The sequence below is a fragment of the Nicrophorus vespilloides genome, unplaced genomic scaffold (genome assembly GCF_001412225.1).
Source record: "Nicrophorus vespilloides isolate i.1.1-1 unplaced genomic scaffold, Nicve_v1.0, whole genome shotgun sequence".
Lineage (NCBI taxonomy): Eukaryota > Metazoa > Arthropoda > Insecta > Coleoptera > Silphidae > Nicrophorus > Nicrophorus vespilloides.
The window spans coordinates 418,556-446,147 of record NW_017096594.1 but is presented as its reverse complement, the minus strand read 5'-3'; the positions used below and the strand labels follow the sequence as shown (position 1 = coordinate 446,147).

Here is a 27,592-nt window from a genome sequence, read left to right as displayed (position 1 = left end):
TATGACTTTGATCCTGCCCGAACATGGCCTTCTCCTTCAACTGCTGCACCATCTGCCACTAATGGTCTTTGCCGATGATTTACCACCAGAACACGCGACGCGACGTGTCCGAAACGTGTTTATGCAAATCCCGGAGAATCCTCGCAGACTTCTTCACCCATAAATTCAATCTTCATTATTGATTTTCCCACCCCTCTTAGAATACCACATCGAAACTTTCATATTAACTTTGTTTTACGCATCCTTCCACCAATAAATTTTCTCCATCGTTTCATCGTCAATCTTATCGAAACGAGACGAAACGCGTAGTTCGAAACGATTAATTTCAAAATAAAAGAGAAATGTAAAAAATGAAGACACGAGAGAGGTATAATGGAGCCCATTCTGTTAATGCGTTTGCTCCGTGTATTCAGTATTCAAACATTTCAGAATCAATTAACTCAGCTATTTTTAACTCCCAGAAGTATACGTTGCAATGCTTAATCACGCTTGATTTAATGGCCTTTATTAATATTAAAAGAATCCTCTTTGATAATCGCTTTATCCTTGAGTCGTTTTCAACCTATTTATAGAATGCATTAAGATATGTCACTAGTTGACAAATTAACCGAGACTCCTCATCTTCTTCATCTTGTTATGTCTACCCATATTTTATGAATAGATTTCCACCGAAAGTTTTCTTACGCCTAGTTCGAGCAATTAAAACTTTCCAATGACAATAATTTAAATTTGCAGCCGTCATAACAATTACTTACAAAATAACAGTTTTCATATTAAATCAATTGGAATACTCAATTAATTTAACTGCGAAGGAATGGCTGTAAACCTACTTCGAGTAATTAAAAGCTACAAGAAGAACAATTTAAATTTAGCGCCGTTGTAACGATTTGTTTATAAAATAATATTTATTATATTAATTCAATAACTAATACTGTATTAATTTAACTATTGATTAATGTTTCAATGTTTACAAGCAATTAAAAAACAGTTTAAATTTGGCGCCTTTTGAACAATTCGTAAAAGATGAAATCAATTATTATATTAATTAATGTAACTGTAAAGCAATGCTGTTAGTGGTAGTAAAACTAGTTCAAGTAATTACAAGTTTTAACTTAACAAAAAGAAAAAATTAAATTTGGCGCCATTATAAAAATTAGTTACAAAATAATATATGATATTAAACCAATTGAATAACTGAATTATCTTAACTGTGAAGCAATATTTTTAGTAGTTTGCAACTAATAACAATTCATTCTATCTGATTCAACGTTCGAAAGATTAAATTGATTATATCGGCGGAAAAAATTGAGCATAAAGCAATTTACATAAAATAATAGAGAACTAGTTCTCGGTATTCCGAAGTGTATAATTATTATTAACACTCGGCATTGAACCGAACATGTTATTTGCACGATGACTTCATCGTTATCGAAGGTATTTATAGCGTGAATTATTACTGGAAGAACTTAATCAAAATATGCAAAACTCTAACAAAACAACAAAAAAATAGAGCATTTCGTTATGGTCGTCAATAACATTTTTATATAACTATTCGTAATACACTTTATTTAAGTGTTTTGTAAACTCTCAAAACGAGAACGTCTTTATAAGTAATCCGACGTTGTTGTTCTAAGTGGTTCTTAAATTGTCTTTCAAAAGTTTAGTTCCAATAAGTTTTGCTCACTTTAACTAAATGAATCTTTTCTTTATAATATAGAATTTATAGATCGTGGTAAATTTATAGCTATTCATAGTTAATGAATGAAATAGTGACATGACAGTTGATTTGAAATTGGATCCATAATAATGTCCAATAAATATTTAATTTTTTCTTTATGTTATTTAATTCTATATTTGGAATATCAATTTAGACGTCTGGCTTTACATTAAAATAGAATAGGCAATTACAATCAATACAAAGATGATTCATGGACAATTTCAGTTGAATGAACATAAAAAAGGATATATAAAAAACTTAGTAATAAAATGAGAAGACATCGGGGATGTTAATTAGTAATATGACCGGCTTCAATCAAAGTTCTATAATGTGTGTGCTTCTTCGCATTACTATTCAAGGCTGAATGCGACCCACATCTCATCCTTCTGATGAGGGCGATTGAGTGAAACAGTTCGGTATTGAAATCGATGCATTATTTTCTATTTTCGTCTACGTTCCGTTGTCTGCTTGTTAAAGCTCTAGGATTTGTACGTATATCTATGTGGGCTTTCAATTGGGCATTTTCGATGCGGTAATCAAAACCGCGAAATTGTGTAATCTCTCGGTCTACGTAATACGGCCGTAATGGTTTGTAATCACATCGCGAACGGCGGTCTCTCTACTAATCTATGGAAGCAACAAGCATTTCGGTCGTTCATGTGCTTATGTAACGATCGTATGTACAGATGCGTGTATTTATTAAATTGTGAATTACCCGGGGGGTCTTTTGGCGGATGCCTCCGCTGGAAGCGGCGACATTAATTAAGGATAGTAGGACAGAGGTTCATCAATTCAATCTTTTTACTTCAAATTCTGCTGCTCTTGCGCAACATAATGTTTAATAGATAATCAAATCCGGAAATGCAATAAATTCGTTGAAGATATTAAGTTTTTGATTGAGTTCTTGTAAGTTTATTAATTTTTGTTTTTAATAATGATGTAAATACTTAAAATTTAATTAGACTTTATTCTAATAGAATGTCTTCAAGTTAAAAGAGAGCAAACAGAAATGAAACAAATAATATATTACTAATTTAATGAAATTAACTCAAGCGGCGGATATATTCGCCCAACTTTTTATAATGCAAAATTATATGCAAGCGCAGTCATTGAATCTTAGTTCTTATTGGATTAATTGTAAAATTAGACCTAAATCAGTTATATACAAATAACATTGACTTACCAAATAAAATACTTAAAACAAAATGAACTATCATTTACAAAAAAAAACAATTAATATAGAAATTTTAAATTTTAGTGAATACAAATAATCTAGTGTTGTAATTTCAATTAAATAAATAAAATTTAAATTTAATTTTAGTAATGTACAGGTTTCATTCTACAAAAATATATATAATTTACATAACGTTACGTAAGTGAACAAAAAAAAATATGTGGTCTTGAGCGTATTAATTAGTCAATTTCATAAGATAAATCTTAAAAGTTTAAAAAATAATAAATTAATTATAATATAAAATTGTTAGTTAATAATAAAAAAAATAATTAATCACTTTCACAAAAATTTTAATGAGCCTTAAAATAAACATTTTATTAGAGATATACATCTATGTTTATAGTTTGTTCACTTAATTATTGTTTACCTTTTAAATTGGTGCACGTGTCAATTATTTCTTTCAACAGTTCACTTAATTAGTTAATTGGAGAACGAACGCAAAAATGGGTCGCAGATATTTCCAGGTCGATAGCCTTGTTACACACGAACGGCTCTGAAATTAATTTCATTCCTGTGTGTACATCAGACAGTTATGGTAATAATAATGGTAGTGTGGTATTTATTGCAACGTCCGAGCTAATACAAAAATAATAGTAATAGTGCGAAAGAGAGAGAGACGGAATGGGTGAAGTGAATGAAATATGTTGAAACCTGCTCCACGGTTTGGGCTATCGACCTTAGGTCGTTCGCCCTGTAAATCCTCTATCCTTTCGGTGTTCCGCTTTATAACATTCACGTTCGCAATAAATATATTTTATTATTATATCAAAAGCCTTTTTTAACTTCGATACTTTTAACCGGTTTTGTTTTAATTTCAATATTTCCAAAATACCGGTTTTTACAAAAAACATAGCTAAGTAATGAAATTAATAACAAATAGTAAACATTTGTTGATGAAATAAATAATTAATTTGTCTATATTAATTGTAATATATAAAACCGGTATTATAAATTTAAAAACCTGTATTAAAAAATGAGTGTAGAAAAGGTTTGTATTAATCGGTTTTTTAAATATCTATAAAACTAAAGGTTAGTCGTGTAATTCCAATACTGCAACTGCAAAACATTTAAGGTAAGTCCATTGTCGTGCCCAATGGGTCGTAACGAAGGACAAATGCGACGGTCGGTTGCAAAGGGTTAAAAAAATAGAGACATCCGGATGCGATCGATTACAGCAATTAAATGCCGACCGATTAATTACCCAATCGAAAACTATTTTCGGTGCGAGAGGCCTCCGGCATCGTTCAACCACAAAAGAGCACATTTATTGCTGCTGCTGCATTGTTTTTCTCCGGAACAAAGAAGCTATCATAATTCTTGCCAACTTTCTGTTACCTCACGAAACTTGTTACAAATTGCTGTTGTTTATTCAGCGCGGTCATTATTACTGTTTAATGTTCCTTATATGTACAAGATGAGGAAGGTATGTCTTTAGGTTGAAAAAGGAAATCGGTTCGTATTGCGTAACGTAATTTGGTCGTCGACATGCATACGTAATTCAAGCCGCTAAGTGGACGGACGGACGTAGCATTTTCGGAAGACATCTAATAATGTGTATAATTGAAAGCATTTAAAGCCAGAAATCGGTTTCCTGTATCGTGCGATAAAACACTCCGACGGATATAAAGAGAAGTGCTTTTTAAATAGTCGCTCCGACGTTAGATTCCAAATGATAGAGCAATGAATCTCACCGGATTTTATTGGAAATGTAAAAGGCGAGTTATCCATCCATCCTTCCTTCCCACCTAACTCTCTTCACTCCTTCGAACGAAGGGGATTCAAAGACTTTCGCATTAGTTCACCTGTCCGCTTTGTTGATTAAATTTGGGTTATATAATACTGGGGCGAATATTAATTAATTCACTAAAATCTCATTCCAGTGTCATACATTTCCAAACGCGCACCCTCCAAACTCGCAATGTATAGGTACGAAATGTTTTGGTCTTTGTGGTGTGTTGTCCCTCCCCAGCTGCTCGCACATAGACGTGTAGTGGAAGCTCCGAAACAAAACATTTTCCGAGCGACAACTTGGAAATGGGATTTACTCTGCCGCCGCTGCCACCTTTCTCAAAACTAAGCTCATTATGAAGCGAAAACAAGATATTTGCTTTGGTAATTATGAAATTGGCAATGTTAAACGTGTTACGCATATACAGTTTACAAGAATAGTTCATTTCTACAAATTATTCAATCACTTGTATTGAGGTATAATTTGCATCAAATGTTGAATTGTTATAATACATCTGATATTATGTACATTTGTTATATTTTTCAAAAGTATTCATTTCTTATAAATAATTTTCTAATTGCCTTTTTCTTATCATTTGGAGCGCCATAAATTTTACAATTTAAAATGTGTCAAGTATTTAATAATTGATATTCACTATATATATTTATCATTATAGAAATCAAACAAATTGATTTTTTTTTTAAGTATTATTTTCTTTAAGATTTTAGCAAATTTGCAAGTACTTAAAAGTCTATTAAATTTTGTTTATGATTAGAAGTTAAATTGTTTATTTAAATAAAAGTAACTTTTCTTTAGTGTAATTACCTATGGTGTACTTAAATGTGGCTCCTAAGTAAAATCAAATTAAACATATTATATAATATTCATAGAAGCAACAAGTTAACAAATATTTCCGTGACTCTCAAATAAATTTCGAACTGTTGTTATGGAAATAACAAAACTTTGCCAACCTATATTCAATAGGTGAAACAATTATTTAAATTATTTACTATTATTAATTAAAATTATGTATTTCTTTCTATGTACTTTTGCTACGAAAATTACAATAAATATTAATTATTATTGAAAAATATTATTGTTAATATTGGTGCTTATAAGAATATTAACTGTTACATTAAATAAACATCAATTAAAATAGATCAGTTATTATCATACTATTTATTAATTATAAAGATAATTATCATTCTCATCAGTTTAAGTTGAATTTGCTTTACATTTCTTTAAAAGGTGATGGTTTGACTAAATCCTCAATATCATTATCATCGGTTTTGGTTCTTTTCGTTTTTGTTTGTTTTTATCCTCAACGATTTTTTTAGAATCTCTTCCTTTCTACAATTGGTTTTTATACATTTGATTTTCGTCTGCACATTTCGAAGTAATGCTGCTTCCAGTTTCAGAAAGCGTGCATTTGCATTGTAAGCCTTTTTATACCTATGGGCTGAGATTAACGAGCCAACACTTTCTCTAGATTAGATAACCACAAAAAGAAATATAAGCAAACAATAGATTCAATTGGAGCAAAGATTTTGGAACCTCTTGACGATATCAAATGAATCAGACGTTAACACAACAATAGTGGGCGGAGAAACTTATGTTATATTTGGAGAAAATAATAATGAAGTTTCATACCGAGATTATACAGCATTAGGTTGCTCAAGTATAACACTACCTACAAAAAAATTGCTCAGCTTCTTGTTTCACAGGAATTCGCGAATTCCCGAATTCTCAAAATCCCTTGAAATCAAACAGGTGAATAATATGTTTGTAGCTTGTGTTATACTTGAATAATTAATTGCTTTATAATCTCCCTATGAATCTTTATTATTATTGAATCCAAATATTACATATGCTTGCCCTTCTTCTGTTATTGTATTAACGTCTGATTCAATGGATTTTTTTTTCGTGGAGACGTTCCAAAATCTTTGCTCGAATTTAATCGATGGTTTCTTTACATGAATTCCTTTCTCCGATTATCTCTTTTAAACAACGTTTCGTCAATGTCTTTCTAATTTTCTTTAATTCTTATTTCTTTCATTTTAACTGTTCTTTCGGGTTCCTTCTGTTTATAAAGCTGATTGCAAAGAGTCGTGGAGTGAATCATGGTTATCTGAATAATTAAATAATTATTAAAATTTAATTTGACACTAGGAAAAAATCAAATTATTTACCATCGACTGATATTCCAGTTGCTATTCTATATTTTGATCCACTCGATGCAATGACATCATTTCCTGGTTGATTTTTTTTTCATTCTTTTCCTTTTATAAATTATAGATTATTAGAAGGTGCTCTAAAAAGAAAAATTGGAATTAGATATCAGAAAATACTACAAAACTTAGTGTTTTGTAATAAAAAAAATAATTTGATAATGGTAGAAATTGCATATTCTGTTGGTACAAGTATAGTACACTATTTATAAAGCAACATTTTTGAGTTAACCTTCATACTGTTTCTACTAAATTTTTTATCTTTCGGTTCAAGTTTTTTTTTTTAATATTTAAATTGATATAAAGTATTGTTTTTTTGCATAAAACGAATAGTTCTACTTGATCAATGTAAAACAAACAAAAATAATTACAGGTTTATACTTTGAATGTAATGAAAATAATAGATAATAATTATAATACTTATAATAATCATACTTACGTAGGAATATTTAAAATTGAACACAAGAAGGACGGACAAATACTAGAAACTGATCTGACTAGAGCAAGCTACAAGCTGCTAGTGTGGACTATTTCATTTCTTTTCGACGAAAAGGTAAAAACGATGAAATTGAACAAAAATTAACTGATTTTTGCAAAGACGTTATTTTTTTAATTTGAACGAAAGATATTGATCCATGCAAAATTTGACAAAAATGTACTTAGTGCGAACAAAGTGTTTAAAAAAATATACATTGTAAATACATTATGTGAAAATTATACATTCATAATAATAGATAATTGTAAATGGGTAACGTGTTAATCCGCTTTATCTAAACGGCCGTAATTGCCGGTTACCCCTATAATCCGATATGTGCAACCAGTATTTATTTTCTATCTATAAATAACTATGACTTAATTCATGTTACAACTTGAATAAAATTTACTTCAATATAATAAAGATAATGTTTGATTATTTTATCCGTCAGATTTTACATGTTTTAATATTGTAGTTACGTTCCTGTAGCATATTTTATATATAATAAGAAATATGCTTAATAAGGATTAAAAGACTAATAAAATCTTACCAAACTTAAGCTATGATTTGTTAAGTTTATAATGTTCTGTAAAATTATAAGATTATTCAAGACGAGATATAAGTAAGAATACGTGACTAAGAGTGATTTCTTCAGGTTTATTTCTTTGTATCAAGTATATTTAGAAGTACCTTACAATCTTACTATCAAATTCCGCAATCATTTTAATAAATAATTGCGTTTATAAAAATAGCTTTAAGTCAATGAATCAAATGACTATTAACCACTTGACTATTATGTAATCATGTTAATACCAAAGTTCTTTTACTTTATTCATTTTAATTGGGAAGTTTTATTTCTAAATAAACATTAATCTGGAGTATTTTACAAATCGTCTCATTTTTTTTTTGCATAATAAACAAAGGTTTCTTGTCACCCATCCATCATACGTTGCTTAAATTTCGTAAGTTGTGAAACATCAAGTATCCGATAGATAGCGTAGGAAGGAATGAAGTTTACATTTTTTTTAAGAAGAGTTTTAATGAAAATGCTTTTGAGTTTAATAAACGTAAAACTGGCAGTTATTGATAACGGAAGCTTAGGTTGCAAGAAAGTCAGCGTGTATTACAACAAGCGAAGTGTTTGCTCTTAGCGCTTGGCAAATCTGATTACATTATAAAACGTTAACCGTGATCACAGAAAGCATGCAGCGATTAAGCTGTCGCGTCTGAGACTGAGGGTTTATTTGCGATGCAGGGTGCGTCTTTTTAGTTGGCGTTTCGCCTCTTTATAAGTCCGGACGGGGCGAAACAATCTTTATTCAATCTGAAACTGAAGCTGGAGAGATTTAGCCGTACATCTTCCTGACTTCAACTTGCGACCAGTAACATTTCCTTATTTTCCCTCGTCTACGTTACTTTTTTTTTTCTTCTCTCATCTCCTTTTCTGCTTTCCTTCCTTCTTTCTTGGGATAAGCCTAAAGTTCAATTTCCCCCCTTGCAGAAGCGAGAACACGGCCAGTTTTTAAGTTTGTTCATTCAGTTTAAGGGAACAAGTGATCCCCAGAGGTGTCGCAGCAGGATGTTACAAAGGATGAGCCCTGTTTACTTTGCATTCTGCATTAATAATTCCCGGTCGTCTAATTCAACAAGGGCGTGATTTCTTCTACTTATACACGTAACCCTCTGGAGATATACAACTCTAAAAATCCCGGAGAGTGAAGCAAAATCTATTTCAGAGTTCCGAAAATAATGATCACATTAATGCGTTTGTAATACGTTTTTAAGCGCGGTTCGATGGAATCCGTTCACATTTCGCACCTACGTTACGTGTATTATAACAACACATTCGGCTATTGTACAGACATGAAAGAGATAATTAAATTGGACAAAAGCATTGTGTGTGCATTCGCGTGTTTCGCGTGCCGTTATTTCGGATACAGGTATTTTTTCCTTCCATGTTATTTTCTCATTTTTTTTTCGCCTTCATTTTGTATCCCCTCGGGAGGGTGGAAGAAGAAAATATATATCTATATATGTGCTACACTTTCACAGTCCGACTCTCTTCTTTTTTTATCGCACGTGAACGCACTCACGTTTAAATACAAAATTCACGTGCCATCATCATCTGTATAAAAGATATATCCAGAAACGACTTTTACATAGCTTCATACCTTTTCAGGAATACTAATCATTTTTTCTTGCACTAAATTTGCGCAAAAAATATATGTGTGTACGTGCTCGTCCGACTATTCTTCACACAACGCTCTTTCTTTTATTCCTTTCATTTCGTTGTGCCTACTATTGATTTACGTGCAAAGATTAGTTATTCCTATACGAGCTGACATTCAGGATTACTTTTTTGTACTATTTTTATTACATTAATACTAAATAAATTTTAGTCAGAAATGCAAGTTTTTTTTCCAATTTATGTAACATAAATAAATCTTTGTGACACTATAAGTTAGAAAAGGACAGTTGTAGATGTTTTTACTGTAAATATAATTTCAATTCTAAACAATATTTGACATCTTGAATAGGTTAGAAATTTTGATTGAAAACTTTAACAAATGTACACATAAACCAATTTACACATAGTAGATATATTAATCAATATATTTTAGTATACTATAACATAATTAATTTAAGAATCATAAATGAAAAAAAACTGATAAAGTGTTGAATTCAAATCTTATTTTCTATAATAGATATAAGCAATTTTACGCTTTACATTATATTGAGCTTTAATAAAATTGAGACTGACAAAGCTAAGCTCCCTTTGTGTAATTATAATTAGAAGAGTTTCCTTCTATGAGATTTCTTCAATGCAGCGAATTTATCCGCAGTTAATCCGATCGACAAGAGATAGGTTTAATGTGTTTACGGATACTGCACTCCAAGTGGAAGCTTAACTAGACCAAACTACCGAGAGAGTTTTAGACGCATTGATTTTACCGACAAATTTCGTGTGGCGTGCAGGTGGGTATTACGCAAGAAAACATAACATTCAGCACAGCACGTCGGACTGTATTCATGAACTCCCATTATACCATCCATCTCGTTTTAACCGGCTGCCAGTTACATTCGCTCGAATGAGAGATGATTCATTAGAAGATCATTTCTGCTCGATTCGTTCAAACTTTAAACAATTCAACGCTTCTCACCTTCGTACCTGTTCGTTCCTCAAACCATATGACTCATTTAACTCTATAGTTTTTTGTTTTCATTCTCAAGACACATCAAAAGTCTTTTGTATGTTTCTTTGGTAATTCATAATAATACAACAGTTTAATATTTAATGAATACAATAGGTTTTTCTTAATGATTTTTCTGATACAAGAATCTTCTACCAAAATCAAAAAACATAATTATATAACTGAAATATAACGAATATACAGTCGATCTGTAATGCTGTATTTCATCACCAATTGTTGCAAATTTTAATGTGTTTATTCACATCAAAGGATCAAATGTTTGAAAAAAGTAATATTTAGAAAAACATAGAATTACAATTCATAGAACATAATTTCTCGATCTGGAATTTAATACCAATAAATCACAATCATGAATATTAAAAAAAAATACATGAAATATTAAAGATTAACAGATGTGAAAAATTCTCATTAAACGTTTACAAAAATGGATCAAAGGATTAAGACTGGATTCGTCAAAAATAGCTACATCTTTATTTTTAGTCAAATTGTTTTGTATGAAGACTATTTGAAGTGTACGTCTATTCTTAACATCTGAAACTTAACTGATATGTGACCGCAAACAATTTCACTGTTACATCAAAGCCGGGACGATCGATTTATTAGAGGCCCATTACAAAACCGCTCGTTGAATCCGATTGCTCATGATTTTTAAGTGTTGCGTCAATCAATTAATACCACTAATATTTCTAAACCATAATTATTGAATTTTTTATTTAACTAGATTATTTAACAAGGATTTACAGTTTGCGATTAAAACAATATTGTTATGTAATTTTGTGTGGAGATTTATTGAAATGTGAGCTATTATCCCTCGGATTTTTGTTTATTTTTGGTGTGGGTTGGAAGTGCTTAAGAGATGTGGAAGTCAATAGACTAAGGGACCCTTAGAATAAACAAATACAAAGCGGATTGGTTAATACGTTTCGAGATCCGAGTCAATAGTTGCGCGAGAGAGGACACTTTCAGTTAATATAAAAATAATATGTTTTCACAAGAGTGGCATGATTCATCTTTCGGTGCAGTGTAATAATGTCTCTCTGGTCATCACGCTTGATTTATTACACTTGCCGTTGTTAAATTAATCAATCAAATCGTTTAATTAATTTAAAACGTAATTAATTATGTATACATTTTTTTAAAAGCAATGCAATTATTTTTGTGCATCGAAATTTTGTTTTCTTTTTTTTTAATTAATGAAACATAATTAATTACTGCACTGTGATCATGTTTGTTTTGTGCATACAGAATGACTAATCTTTTTTTATAGTTCCATATCCTGCATGATCAAATCGCGATCTAGCGCAGATCTGGCCATTAATCCGATTGGATCGAGAGTATACAGTCTATATAATTTCGTTATTTACCTGACTACATGTTAGTAGTCAAATCACGGCGGCGTGACGTAACGGCGTAATTGTGGATTTTGACGTATTAATCAATTTTAGTGTTGTGATATATTTATGCGTGTCAGATTGCGTACCGGTAAATTCGAATTAATCGAGTAGTTTCAGGATATTCGATCGGTTTCGAATTCGACACGATTACGTTCAATTATTCCAGTACACACGCGTGTATGTATGTTTGTTAAACCTGTCAGCATATCTCGCACGAGTAATTATTGGTAACATTGAAAGGATTTTATATGAGAATATAGCTTGTAACAAAAGAGGAGAAAAAAGTCTTTTGGGACCTTATATATATTGTAAATTATGTAAACCAACCGATAAATTCTAAGGCAATGTTCATACATCAAAGGTTAGGTGAAAAATTTATTGGTATTGTCGCTGTAGCGGAGCCTCTTCGCAAATAATTTATGAAAAGATGAAACGAATTTTTTTCTAGCAAAAACTAGGATATATATTGAAATTTGAGATAAAGCTAAAACAATATTTTAATATACTTTTCATAAAATGAAATTATCATTATCCTAAATTAAGCTATTTTCTAAATATATAATTAAGGACAAAAGATATTTTTTTCTATTTTTTTAAAATATCCTAAATTTTTTGTGTTGTCAAAGCTAAATAATCATGTATACTTTATAAATAAATATGTTCTATCATTTATTATAATATTCGTATCACGCACTTTGTATTAAATTAATAATGTACATTCACGAGTCGATCTGTAACGTTGCGTGTCATATAAACTACAGGCAAATTTATTTAGTTTTTTTTTGATAAATGTATGCTTTTACGTGTATATTTATAGCTTATGATATTAACTGGAATATGTTATGTATGTTTATATATTTAGAGATTATAATTTTCTAGAAAGTTGAGCATTGAAAATATTAATATATCACAGTGAAAATTGATTTTAACTGAAAAAAATCATGATTTTTAGAATGATAATCATTAATTTTATATTAATTAACTAATATACTTCTAACAGTAAGTATGTACTAGTAAAAATTGATTATGAATTATAATTAAGATTATAAAGGGTGTCCCAAAATTAATGCAAGATTTGAATTAAATAGAAAACACAGATTTTTTTGGGTTGCCAACACTTTGCTGCACAAATAGCGGCAAATTCAAATCTTGCGTTCATTTTGGGACACCCTTTATATCCAATATTGAAATTTTTCTATGTTAATTAATAAATTTTGTTTAAAACGCAAATATTGTCCCTATATAAAACATTTTTATAATTATTAATCCCAAATATTCATATATGAAAATAGGGTATGGTAAATAGAAGTGCGAGTAGTAAATGGTGCAAGTCCTTTTATTGAATTTGTGGGCCCCACGTAATCTATTATTTGGAGGACTCAAGCAAAATTTAATTTGGGTCCTCACTAAATGTTTTGTATTAGCTTTCAATTATCGATAATTAAAAAAAAAACTTAATATTGAATCTTACACGGACCCACTTACACTTTTATTTCGTGGGCCCTTATAGAAAATATAATACGTGGGCCCGTCCTTAAAGTATAATGTGTTTTCATATTTTATAACTTAAAATGTTGATTGTATTATTATATAAAAGTGCTTTATATTTGTATATTGCGTGTGACATTTGTAACAGTTGCATTTATGTCAAAGTAATTCTAATATTTGACAATTTAAGGTTACGTTAATTACAACTATGCGAATGCATTGTTGCAATCTATACGCGAAAGATAAATGGTAGTTTGTAAACTGCGTTAAAGTATTTGAATAGTACTACGGCCACTATATATTTCATTTTGTCATTTTGATACACCGTAACTTCGAGAGTAGTTAAAATATTCGAAATCCTTTTGTTTTTCTTTTGATAAGTTTAGTTGGTAACGAGTTTTCCGCGAGAAGCGGCGACGTGGCGTTTTACGTAATTCGACGATTACAGAAAACCATATAATAAATTGCATTACGTATTAAATGAATTGAATTGTTGGATACAATTTTATATTTTTCAGGAGAAATGAAAGAGTATTTCTGAAAGAACTTTTAGTTTGCAAATGTCGAGGAGAGAAAGCAAACATTTTGATGGGGGTCAACTAGATTCTTTAAATAAAATGTCGTTGGAATCAAAGAGTTCGGATTTTCCTCTTGGAAAGCATTTACGAAACGTAATGTTGAGTGGAGGTAGGGATAAAATTAAAACTTCCGTAACTTACAGTTCCTGAAAATGTCATGAGCCGTCAGATCTCTTAAACATGAGAATGGCCTTTTTGCCCATTCCTTTTGCTTGGTTTGTGTGCAGGAATTACAGAAGTAGTGGAGAGAAAGAGAGGACCTAACACAATTCAGCTTTTATCGGAGTCAAATAAATTAGCGCGCACTTCTGCAACTATTCCATATTTAACAGTGCCCTTCGGGCAATAGCAATCCGTGGAAATCATACGTGAAACATCCTGGGATCCCTTTGTTTTCGCTGTAAAATTATACCTCGCACGGAGTGTACTAATGTAATTACGCACCGGCCAAACCTAAAAGGGATTCCATTTAAAGCCTTTCTATTAATGCCATTGTGTTTCGTTTCCATTCCGCTGCGGCCCGAATCATCGCATAATAACTTCATTAAAAATCAGAACCACACGCCGCTCATTATGAACATTATTACTACTACGGACGACAGTACGGAACAAACGTAACTCCATGACCTGTGTTCCGCATGTAAACGTGATCGATGAAGGTATCCTCTTTTGGGTAACTTTCGAATAATATTATTTTTGTAAAATAGTTTCAACTTCAGTATTTTCAAACAGTTTTTACTCGCCAATTTCTCACAAATTTATTATACCTATCTGTTTGCAAACAAAGCTATTTTTCTATATTAATCAAAAGCTGCAAACGCAAAAACTTGTTAAAAATGGAATCAATACAAAATTATCAATAAATTTGTACTGTTGCATCCGCACTGTACGTAATCTGACATTTATACCATACTTTGATAAAAGTAGAAAGAAATCAGTATCATATCAGAACAAGTTTTGCATAGTTAAAGATACATTAAACTTACTTAACCTAAATTAATCTCACTTGTTGATTTGAAAGAAGAACGTATAAATCACAACTTACTGTACTAGTTCTACTACTTCTGATCAATATTTCCTACTACCACCTAACCTACCTCAGATATTGAACTCAGAATTTGCCATGCGTAGTTAAAAATACACCATAATAGTTACATCATTCATTATTTTACATAATACTTGTTACAATTTTTACCTCTGATCAATACTGATTAAAACCAATCCTCAATAATTTTTGATGTAAGGACACAACGAAACAAAACTTTAACTCCAATCAATACTGTATGCTACTTAACCTACAATAATCTTGATACAGATACAACGAAAAACGGACTTTTACTCCCATCAGTAATGATTACTACCAAACGTAAAATAATACTACTTGACGTTTTTAAAGACACAACGAAGAAAAAAGAACTTCAAACTAAGGCGCAGTTCAAAAATACAGAATAATCGCTACAGCGCTCGTATTTTACAAAATACTTTTTAAATCTCTTACTATACTGAAGTATGTCAACTTTACATTCATCCCAATCGGATTAAAATGGTACACAAATATATGTAAATGTCAACATGTATATGTTATTTTCCAGTTAAGCCTAGCGATTTTTTTATATAATATAAAAGCTAAATATGGAATATACTAATTCAATATCGTTACTGAAACGTAAGTTAGTCATGCACGTAGCGCAATTTTGTTTAATGCTTTGCGTGTATGAACATATATATTTTTATAAATCTATGTCCTTTAATGTGGCGTTTTTTTGTTTCAGGCATTTTTCATCTGAAATTGATTTATTTTGAAAAAAAGAACTAGTTCCATATTGAATATATGTATGTAAATGTTTTGTTTTTATTAAAGAAATATGAATCACAACAATAGTATGGATTAGTTAAAGTGTAGTGTACATATTGAAAGTATTGATTTGTGTAAGCAAATGAAGATATGGATATTACTATGTACAATTGATTTTGAAGAATAGGAAAACTTGACAGCTGCAAATTTGATTTTGATTGATGAATTCGAACGAATGGTAGTTTTAATAAACGTATTTCCATTCATTATTTTTTTTTCAATTTGACAATGAAAAAATAAGCTTGGACTCCTATGCAAATCCACAATAAAAGATCTTATCTCGAGCGACGGACGTCTGGATTGCGTAACGCAATTTTTTGTTTGTAATATCGATTTTTATATACATATAATAATATTATATAGACGTGAATCTTTTATGTATGAGAACAAGCAGATAAATACGTTTTCTGTTGCTGAGAACAGTGGAGCCGCGCGTCTCTGAAACTTTCCATCCAGATCCCTAATATCCGGTCTTGTCTTGCGAAATAATTTAGTTATGAGAAAGTTATTCTTTGCGATCGACCATCACCACGTGATCATCATCTGGGCTTCAATCACAACGTTTTGAGGCTGACAAGCTTTCACCGGAACACGCTCTATAAATCCAGGCGTATTGATGTAGCTGTCCGATTCCTCTATAATTCGTTGTTTTCCCGAACATCACGAACCCTGATTTAGACATAGCCCCAACATCACCAATTATAACGCGACACGCGGTCTAATTGCATTTTGTATTTATATTAGGACAGACAAAACGAGATGGAGGTATAAAAAATATATATATTGAAAATAAACAGGCAAAATCGAGGACGAACAACAAACAAACAGAACCGAATAAAAATCAGATAGAGAGAGAGAGAAAAATATTCACCTAACAATGCGGACGCCAATCGCCGGAAATGGCTGTCAATTTTTTCAAATTAACCTTTCATGAAAATAAACGACCTTTCAATCTAGTTGCCATGAAATATACTTCTGCATAAGCTTTAAATTTTCATTCCGAAATCATGTTTGTAAGATTAAGTGCATTGAGGTCAATTTTTTTTCCACATCTATGGCAGCAAACATTATTAGTAAAATATTTTTCAGAAATTCCTTCAGACCATAAAACTACGGATTCATCAAGAAAAATAAAAACAATTATTACTCTAAAACCGCACAAAAAGAGACTGTAGTGTATAAAGGGACTGATCGAAGCCGCACTGTCCAGTGTTTTTTCTGTACAGCTAAAATCAAGGTGCGTCTTATACACAGAAATATTACTTATTTATATTACTGAAAAAGTTTGTTAATTAAATCCTCATATATTATACTACACAAAATTTATAAAAATTACGTAATTTTATTAAATCAATGTACATTATATTTGGTCACAGATAGTGTTGTTATGAAAGCAACTAAAATGTATTGCATTCATAAAAATCATATAGAAATGATTGTTGACTATAGGTTTTAATCACATTTGTACCAAATTTATTGCAGGAGGAAATAGATTTTTTTATTAACTTAACCTTAGAAAATGATAGAAAACTATTGAATACATAACAATATTAAAATGCTTTTGAGTAGCTTTCAAAACACTAGATTACAACGTAAAGTAAACAACTTTCAACTATAATGCACGTTGTAAAATCCGCCTGTGCTTTGTACGTACATCAAAAGGTATTGCTGGATACTAGTTATTAATCAGTACTTTATGCAAACTTTGCTTGCACACAAGCAGGAAACGATCTTATAAGAAAATGCGTTTTGCAAGTAAAGTAACGAAAACCGTCGATATTTACCAGAACACATGAAATATACATAAAGTATACATCTTACAACAATAAAACCTGAAAATTCATCACAATACCTCTGCTAAAATATTGAACAATATATCCTTGGATGGTGTGAATCGAACAAGATCGTAAATCACAATCATTTAATCAATCACCACGCATTTGCGCCAATATACCCAAATACTAATTGTCCATTCCAATTAAATATTGCATCGAATGCAACCAATTAACGCGGAAAATGTGATAATTTCATTGCGTTCTACGGACGGCAGTGTTGTTACGCGCGTAGGGGTAGCGACGGCGGGTTTTTTTGATGTGTGCGGAAACACGCGGCGAAATTTTGTAAAATTGTACGCAAACACGTTTGGCCTCCATAAACTAATTGCATTTCACTTTGTAACAACAACAACCATTCAAAAAAAAAACATACGTACGTACATACATACACACAGTGCAATATTGCCACGAACGAGCAGATTTTTGGATTCAAATTTTTGTTTCCTGAAATGGTTTCTGCAGCGTTTGTAAAAATGTAATCCCGATTTTGCTGTCTATTTTTATGGAATTGCATAAAATTATATTGTTTTTTTTTTTGTAGCAATTTTATGGCGCAGAGGTTTATGAAATTATTTCTCGTTTACATCTGAATTTCGGCACATATTTTTTTTTATTGGAGGTAAAATAAAATTTTCTGTCTGCTCTTTAGCACATTTTCAGGTAAATGGGGCTGTGATTCTACTCACTTCGATTCATAAATCCTTCATTTACTTGTACGTCTCCTATCTTGACGATAAATTAAAGGATAATTGTGCAAGTTTTAGAGAAAGTTATTTAACTGCTCAAATTTTAGATACCGGTGATTTTATTTGTTACTTCTACGTCTTTTCAAATATTTTGGACATATAAAATTTAGATAATAAAATGGAAAGATCCCCATAAATTGATAAAATCGTTCTGAAAAATGTCTCAAATTTAAGTAATTATTAGCATTATTTTTGTAAAAATCTGAACTTTTTATTTAATAAAAACATTGAACATTGACTTTATTAATAATAAATAAATTTATATTAATGAATTAAAAAAAATATACTAGATTCAATGACAAATAGTTAAGCAAATTGTTGTACTTGAAATGGTGATAAAAGTACTCCTAGACTACTCGGGATAAAAAAAAATGGTACTTTAGTGGAACGGAAACGATTTCCTAGAGTATCACTATAAACGTTCACACAATATACACGGTTGAACGACCTTTTGGTCAATGGGAGGGAAATCTTCTAACATATACAGATATTAATATATTTCTTTCAAGCACATTTAATTTAATTTATTTAATAGATATAAATATTCTTATATAATTTGCATTTTTTGGGACTGTTGAATTTCATAACCAAAATATATTTATTATCCAATTATGACCACTTGCCTACATGGATATACTTAGAATCGGTGGCAATGAAGAAGAAAATAACATATTTTATTGCACATAAGATACGCATCTAAAGAGCTGTCAAATTTATGTAACGCGATATTGCCACATCGCCTCTTCCCGAGTCCAGAAATCCGCTATTGCGGTAATAAAGTCATCTGAAAGCTATGAAATATTACTCTGAGAACGAACCGAAAGTTACGCATCTGTGAGTTTCGAAACAAATAAATAATCATAATCTCATTGGGCCGTTGCGATTTGTTAAGGTCACGATCAGCATCTATCTGAATTTCGAAAAAAAAAGAAGAGGGTTATCTGGATCAGTCATAAATTTTGATAGAAACAAAATATGATTTCTGGATATACGTATATATATATATTTCTTGTTATTTTCGTTGTATTTTTTTTTTCAATTTTTCGTGCGGCTTGTGTAGGCTCCATTCTTCCAATTTTCTACCTGCTGCGTCGCACGGTAAGGGTATAAATAGAGATTTCTGGTTACGGGGTTTTCCTCTGCGCTTCCCCTCCACCGCCTCTAGCACGCACAGCTGGTTATTGTTTACAATTGTAAGGGAGTAGGGAGGGAAAGGGCCACGGTTGTGGAAGCGAGGCAAAAGTTTTGTAGAGTTTTAGTGCCGAAATGGCTCTTGGCATGGACCTTATCATCTACCTGCAACAAAACGCACGCCACCAACCGGTAAACAGCACGAAGCCAAGATAACGAGGAAGTGTTTATTATCTACCCCATGCCACAGCCTAAACTAATAACGTAGACGAGAGCGAGTAGAGACGAAGCATCCTCAACGGAAGAAGTGTTTAAGTTTCTGAAAGTGATTAGAAGTTATTAAAAGTGCAGAGTGACACCATCTCCATTGGATTAATATCAAACTACTACAATTGCGTTCTGTTTTTTTTTTCTGAGGCAAGTATTGTGCTGATGCAACGAGGGTTTGAGAGTAATGGCTTTAATTTGGATTAAAATTCACCGTCAAGCTCGGCGTAAATCCTCGAATCGAACTCTGGGGTGCAAGTAAAGTGCAAATGAAGTGATCCCAAAACGTTTTACGCGCTCCAATTTAAAACGTTATATAATGGTCCGCCTTCGAGGACTACGGTAACAAACAAAATCAAGTCGAAACCAGTCGTCGGTGCCAAAATTGGAGGCTGCTAGCTAGCACCGCGGGCGGCTCTGTATTAATCAAGCGTATTATAACAAAACACATTCGCGCCGAGTCTAATGTTTTTAATTAAAGCCATTTCATTATTTCTCGCGCCAATTTCGGTGATTAAGTGATCTTTCGCGACCTCCCCGCCTCCCTTACAACGTGCTGTAATTTAATAAACTCAACCCCTAGAAGTCGCCAGGTACTTCGGGGTAGAGCAGCGAGAGGAGGAAGATGAGGCACACAGGTAGAGCCCAAAGTCAGATAACCAGCTTCGCTTCGTGCACGTGCATCACGCCCTGATCTCGCGTCTAAATCGGGCATCCTCAAAACATCCTCACTTCCTGCTCTTCATCAACGCGTTTTTCCGTCATTATTTTTTTTCCATCTTCTTCTCCAACTCGTTTCTTATTTTTAATTCGTCCGTGGAAGACACATGGCTTTCGTTCGTAATACAAATCTCGGGTTGCCGAATTTGGACAATCTAAACATTCTTTTAATTGAAGAAAGAAATATTTAAAGAAAAATATTAATGAGTATGATACAAATTTAAAATTCAATTGGTCTTCTTTCTTATTCTCTCCACATAACATGTAATATAATGAAGTGTTTCAAAATAGGCAACTTAATTAAAAATATTTCACCTAAACTTCAACCTCAAAGTTATTATTCAATATTTCTATAAAATTATGTTGGTTACTATATTGCATAATGTCAAGTTATTATAGTGATTCAACCTAGGTGTTAGGTCATAATTAGGAGAGAGATTTTTCTGGGAAAATAACCGATCAATACTTCCAAAAGTGTGATAATTTAACGCTTCTTGAAACACACAATATTGAGCGAGACGTTTTCGTAATCCTATCCAACGACGACGTTGCCACCCCCTGATGTCGTCCTCCCATCCCCGAGGCAACGACAAAACGATGCATACAGCAATAACTGTTCTCGCTATCGGCGTGGAATCGCGTTACGCGAGAACGCAAATTATCCGCACACCTTTGCCACCCACACGAAGACACGAATACCTTTGGAAACGGGAATTATTTCACTAATTACATCGAAGCCGCGTGCAACAGCTGCACAGAATAAAAATTATGCATGCCCGAGGGGGTGATTTCTCGGAACGACTCACTAATTTTCACTGCTGTAGTATTACATGTGGCATAAGTATATGAGCGCACTTTTATATCGTCATAAAATAGTTTTCCTCCACTTTCTTATAGTTATTCACAACGCTATACTTTTCAAGTGCATAGAAAATATCAGTTTATGTATGTGATGCTGTTCAAAACTATACTTTACTTCTATTCAAGCTGGTGTAATGTTTGCCAAGTATCACGTAATATGTAATTCAAACATGACAAGTTGTTTTAAACTATCTTACAATGCAATTAAAGTAATCGCATATATGATTTATTTAGTTAAACTATTTACGTTTTTTTTAAACAAGCATTAAAAATTTAATTAACCGATTTAAAATTAATCAGTAAAACGGTGTTATATTAGTTCTAATTGTGTTAATATTTTTGCATTCATGTGAATAATAAATATTATTGGATAATTAATTATTGTGATTTGCTAATTACGCGTTTAATTAAAAAGCGAAAATTTGTCCGGAATTTATATGCGCGTTTCGTTAATTAGTATTAGTGCAAATAGTATTGGATTTGTGGCATTGTTGAATAATACAAAATACGGGATAATTGGAACTGTAGTAATTACATGTTAATCGCATGCAACGCTGAATTTCTAAAACCTTTAATGACCGTCGGTTTCACTTCAAGAATTCACATTTTTTAATGTTCGTTAATTCATCAATGTTTATGTTTCATTAACAGCAATTTTTCATATCTTTCAATTATTTCTAAATTTTATATCTGATTGTTCTCATTAAATTAGTAAATAAAAAATAGAAATGTCTATTAGATTTTCTGACAAAAATAGAAAAATAAGTATTTTAGAAAGCTCAACTTGTAATCTTGTATTTACTATAATTTTATCTGTTAATGTCTACCTGATAAATGGATATTAAACCTTCATATTTAACTATGATAATATATTGAAAAAAAACATTATATTTTTATATTTGATTGAATAAATTGCGAAAGTAGGCTGATTTCATATTTATTAAATGTCTACGTTGTCAGTTTGTTGATGTTATAAATATTTGAGAAATGATTAATAAAATGATGTCTCGAAATGGGATACGAATTAAAAGAGAAAAAAAGAAATATAATATTCGAATAAGTGAATGATGTAATCAAGTCGAAGGAATACGGGTAGGAAATTAAAATTTAATTAAAATTTTGCTCATAAAACGGAAAGGCTCTGTAAATTTTGTTTAAACGTTTGCAAAATTTAATGGAACGACCTTAAAATCTAGCCGCGGGAAAACTGCGGAAATATAATGTGCGGTTAATTCGGACATTATGTCCGCACTTTTGCGTTGTTGCGTTGATTGCATTGTCAGAATGAAAATGTATGTTTTCATAATTATGCCTTAATGAGCACATTAATGCGCATACACACACATATTTTATTTATAATTATTGTAAATGGCATTTTAGACAATGCGTCGGTAATTGAATGGAACGGACGGTCGATAGTTCTGTGGTCCACAAATAGAAATAATTGTTTTGGAGCGTTGAAAATCTGGTTTTCAATTTTATTCAATATTAAAATTTGTTTGTTCTGGTTGTTTCAGGTGCAAGAATGATCTGAGAGCGAAGGAGGAAGATGTGCATCCGCGTCATCGCCTGTTGCCTGCTGGTGATCACGGTAGCCCAGGCGGAAGAGGCGCCGCAGATTTCGGACATAGAGTTCCGGTTCACTAGGTCTATCTACAATGTCAGCATACCGGAAAACAGTGTGGCAAAAACTTACGCCGCCCCCGATCCCGGCGAAGAGCGCATCGGTATCCCCATCAGACAGAATTCGCTCAGTGATATTCGGTATAAGATAGTGAGCGGTGATAAAGACAAGTTCTTCAAGGCCGAGGATAAGTTGGTGGGTGATTTCTGTTTCCTGTTCATTCGTACGCGAACCGGTAACAATGATGTGCTTAATCGCGAACGCAAGGATCGTTACTTGCTGGAAGTTCGGGCGACGGCGACGCGAAAGGATGGAAAGCAGAAGGTGATCTTGGAGACGGCCGCACAGGTCGTGGTCACCGTTCTGGATACGAACGATTTGAACCCGCTGTTCTATCCTTATGACTACAATGCTACGGTGTACGAGGATATGCCCGTCCACAAAAGTATATTGCGGGTCATCGCTGAGGATGCGGATCTGGGGAGAAACGGCGAGATTTATTACAGTTTCGCCGAGGAAACGTACCAGTTTGCGATTCATCCGATCTCCGGGGTGATCTCTCTCAGTAGACCGCTGAGGTATAATGAAAGCACATATCATGAGTTAACAGTTATAGGGCAGGACCGAGGCGCAATTTTCCGCTCCGGCTCCAGCATGACCAGCAAAGCGAAGGTTCGAATTCGCGTAAAGAAGGTGAACCTTTACCCTCCCGAAATCCTGATCCGGCACCACCCACAGATCGTTGAGAACTCTAACGCCGACATCTACGCGATCGTCAACGTGTCCGATCGGGATTCCGGTATTCACGGCGAGATAAAGAGCCTCGAGATCATCGACGGCGATCCCGACGGTCACTTCCGAATCCGTCCCACGCAGCGAAAGGGCGAATTTAATATAGAAGTGTTGAAGCTGTTGGATAGGGAGAGCACGCCCCAGGGCTACTGGCTGAAATTGCGCGCCGTTGACAGAGGCGTCCCTCCGCAAGAGAGTTATAAGTCTGTACAAGTCCGGCTGACGGATTTAAACGATAACGCTCCGGTGTTTAACAAGGAGATTTACGAGGTTAAAGTTCCGGAGATCGCTCCTGTAAATACCCCACTAATAAGACTGAAAGTTACCGACGCCGATGAGGGTAAAAACGCTCAAGTATTCTTAGAGATCGTTGGAGGCAATGAGGGCGGAGAGTTCAACATCAACCCATACACCGGAATGCTGTACACTGCGGTCCAACTGGACGCAGAAACCAAGTCTTTCTACAGTCTCACAGTATCAGCAATTGACCAAGGAAACGCCGGCACCCGCAAGCAGTCATCGGCCAAAGTGAAAATCTACGTGGAAGACGACGACGACAACGACCCCATCTTCGATAAGCCAGAGATGACGGTTTGGGTTGATGAGAATATGCCAGCGGGTTCTTCGGTGACCACTGTTCACGCAAAGGACAAGGACCGCGGCGAGAATGCATACATCTCGTATTTGATCGCGAATCTGGTTAAAGTCCCGTTCGAGGTGGACCACTTCTCTGGAATTGTAAAAACGACGGCGCTCCTCGATTACGAAAGCATGCGGCGCGAATACATCTTGAGAGTCAGAGCTTCCGACTGGGGTCTTCCTTATAGACGGCAAACCGAAATGCAATTAACCGTGCGCGTCAAAGACGTGAACGACAACAGACCGCAATTTGAAAAAATTGATTGCCATGGCCACATTCCTCGATACGTTCCCATCGGCTCAGAGATCATAACCCTCTCCGCCATCGACTTCGACGCCGGAAACATAATAAGCTATCGCATCATTTCAGGAAACGAGGACGGATGTTTCAGTATAGACACGATATCTGGCACTATAACGGTCACTTGCGATTTGAACGATGTGAGGGTGTCCGAAAGGGAGCTGAACGTCACCGCTACTGATGGAACCCATTTCGCGGACGTGGCACGCGTTCACTTTCAGTTGGTGAACAGCAAGCGCAACCTTCCATCGGCCGGACGAATCCTCAACGATGAAACTGGTTCTTTCGATTGCAAGGATACTGGTGTTACAAGGAGATTAACCGAAGTCCTCGCGGCCGCCGAGAATAACAACAAGCCACCAGCGCAAGAGGAATTCGCAATGATGCCCACTCGTTACGGCCACAACGTGCACTCCCCGGAATTCATCGACTTCCCAATCGAAATCAAAGTAAACGAATCAGTTGCGCTGGGAACGACGCTAATCAAATTGAGGGCACACGATAAGGACCTGGGGTATAACGGAAAACTGATTTACGGCATCTCCGGCGGCGATGAGCATTCGGTGTTCTGCATCGACATGGATTCTGGTGAGCTGAAAATCATCGGTTACTTGGACCGCGAACGCGAGGAGCAATATAACCTGAACATCACCGTTTATGATCTGGGAAGACCGCAGAAATCTCTATCACGAATGCTTACAATAACGGTGCTGGACGTCAACGATAACGCGCCCAAATTCGAGAAATCCCTAGCCAATTTCAGGGTGACCGAGAACGCGTTGAACGGAACGGCAATATTCCGAGCCAACGCAACCGACGCAGACGATGGGGACAATGCTAAGGTCACCTACTCATTGATGACTGATACCAAGGACTTCGTCGTGGGAAGGACGACGGGGGTGTTGTCGGTTGCTAATGCTTTGGATAGGGAGCGGCAGGAGTTGTATGAGTTACGGATTAGAGCCACGGATGGCGGTGGCAGAGGGCCGGATAATCCGCCGTTGTATTCGGAAGCCTTGGTGAGGATCTTAATAGATGATATTAATGATAACCCCCCGAAATTCAGTTTGCCGAGTTACACGGTGAAAATTCGCGAAGATATCCCCAAGGGTAGCGTGGTGGCGGTGGTTTCTGCCTCGGATCCGGATTTGGGTCCCGAGGGTGAGATTCTTTACACGCTGGAGGACACCGACAGTGATGGAACGTTTAAGATAGACCGGGTATCCGGCACGATCCGCACCACGAAGCCTCTGGATTTCGAGGAACGCCAAGTGCATAGTTTGATTGTTTTCGCTAATGATAAGGGGAAGCCGTCGCTCTCATCCGAGGCATCGGTGACTATAAACATAGTGGATGTTAACGAGAATTTGTACGCCCCTCAGTTCGGTGAGTTTGTGATTTCCGGTTCGGTGGCAGAAAATCAGCGTGTCGGTAGTGTTGTGATGCAAGTGAATGCCACCGACAACGATCCGCCAGGAGAAGACAGCAGGATCGAGTATTCAATACGGGGTGGCGACGGCATCGGAATATTCTCCATTGATAATAAAGGTGAGTCAAAACTGCAAGCACAATACGTATTTGTTCTCATTCAACTTTATGACTTCTCCCCTAATTTCGACATGTGCTCGCGACCCTTCCACCCAATTTAATTGCTCCGCACGCTCCAAATTTCGAACACAATGCCGATTCGAACGCCGATTGTTACCGCCTCAAAACAAACCCTTCATATTGCAATTCAAACGTCAATTAGCCGTCTGCTTGAAGCGGTGCCACGTCTGCACGGGTTCTTTTGCCAATCGAATGAAATATTCCGAATGTACAAAATGGTAAACATGTAGTTTAGGTCCCTGGAGATCTTTTAGAGCCGGCAGCTGCAATGAACATATATATATATATAGTTAACTCTAGGGGCATAAAACACGGGCGCGTTGTGCGGTGGCGGACATAAAGGAAGCATGATGTTGTTGGTGCAGGCAATTAAAACTTTCCAAGATAAAGTATAGCGTTGCATTAGTTTATCGGGCCGCATTTTACGTAACAAATTCATTTTGATTTCATTTGCATTTCGTCTGATAAATTTTCTAACGTTCGAGCAAAACCGCCCTCCGCAGAAAACCCGGAAATCTGCTGCCAACCCTTTGCCTTCTAAGCGGAATATAGTGGCGGAGTTCTCTGGAAAGGCGTGCAACTTTCCGCAATAAAATGGCAAAAGTTACGGCCTTGCAGCGATTGTACACCACGCCATGTGTGAGCCTCCTGTATCTGGCCGCTATAAACACATGAATAAATGAATGAACCGACGTTCAAGTATAAATAAATGCATGAACCTGGATTATTGCCATCCAAAACTTGCCCTAACAAATCGAAACAAAAAAGAAGTCGTATAACCTTCAACTTATTTATGTTTATAACGAATAATTAAGTAAATGATTTTACAATTATTATTTGTTATGCATAACTATAATAAAACAAACTTATATAATTTCATATTTATCAAATTAAATTTCATGATGTAACGCGTTTTATTCGCCCATTGCGGAGATTGAAATGTGAATGGACAAGCTTTTACATCGCTCGTAACGGCACCTGATTAATTTCTAAATTTCGGTGCGCCAATAAAAAATTTCCATTTTCGCACGTCGTTTCCAATATTACGTAATTGATTTTCTTATGGCGCCCCCAGAGGGTTTCTCGAATGTGTGTGAGTGTGCGTGTATATGTGGACTGTAAAACGGGAATTGTCTGCGGGATGCGCATAAGTAGATA

At 34.2% G+C, this 27,592-nt stretch overlaps 1 protein-coding gene and 1 long non-coding RNA gene across 16 annotated transcripts in view; one reads left to right on the top strand and one right to left on the bottom strand.

Moving 5' to 3' along the window:
- The window catches only part of LOC108557468 (fat-like cadherin-related tumor suppressor homolog), a 232,146-nt gene that overhangs the window by 94,443 nt on the left and 110,111 nt on the right, over positions 1–27,592 (top strand). For all 14 annotated transcript variants that reach the window (XM_017913984.1, XM_017913988.1, XM_017913980.1 and 11 more), the window contains exon 4: positions 22,988–26,374. In XM_017913984.1, coding sequence (XP_017769473.1) covers positions 23,020–26,374 — 3,355 coding nt within the window. In that variant the 5' untranslated portion in view covers positions 22,988–23,019. The remainder of the gene's footprint in view (positions 1–22,987; positions 26,375–27,592) is intronic.
- LOC108557470 lies at positions 5,845–7,432 on the bottom strand. Of its 2 annotated transcripts, XR_001890860.1 has the most exons (4): positions 7,348–7,432; positions 6,870–6,991; positions 6,612–6,808; positions 5,845–6,580 (listed from the first exon to the last, which is right to left on the bottom strand). It is a non-coding gene; the product is annotated as an uncharacterized LOC108557470 (long non-coding RNA). The 2 variants fall into 2 exon arrangements; XR_001890859.1 differs by having other exon boundaries at positions 5,845–6,808.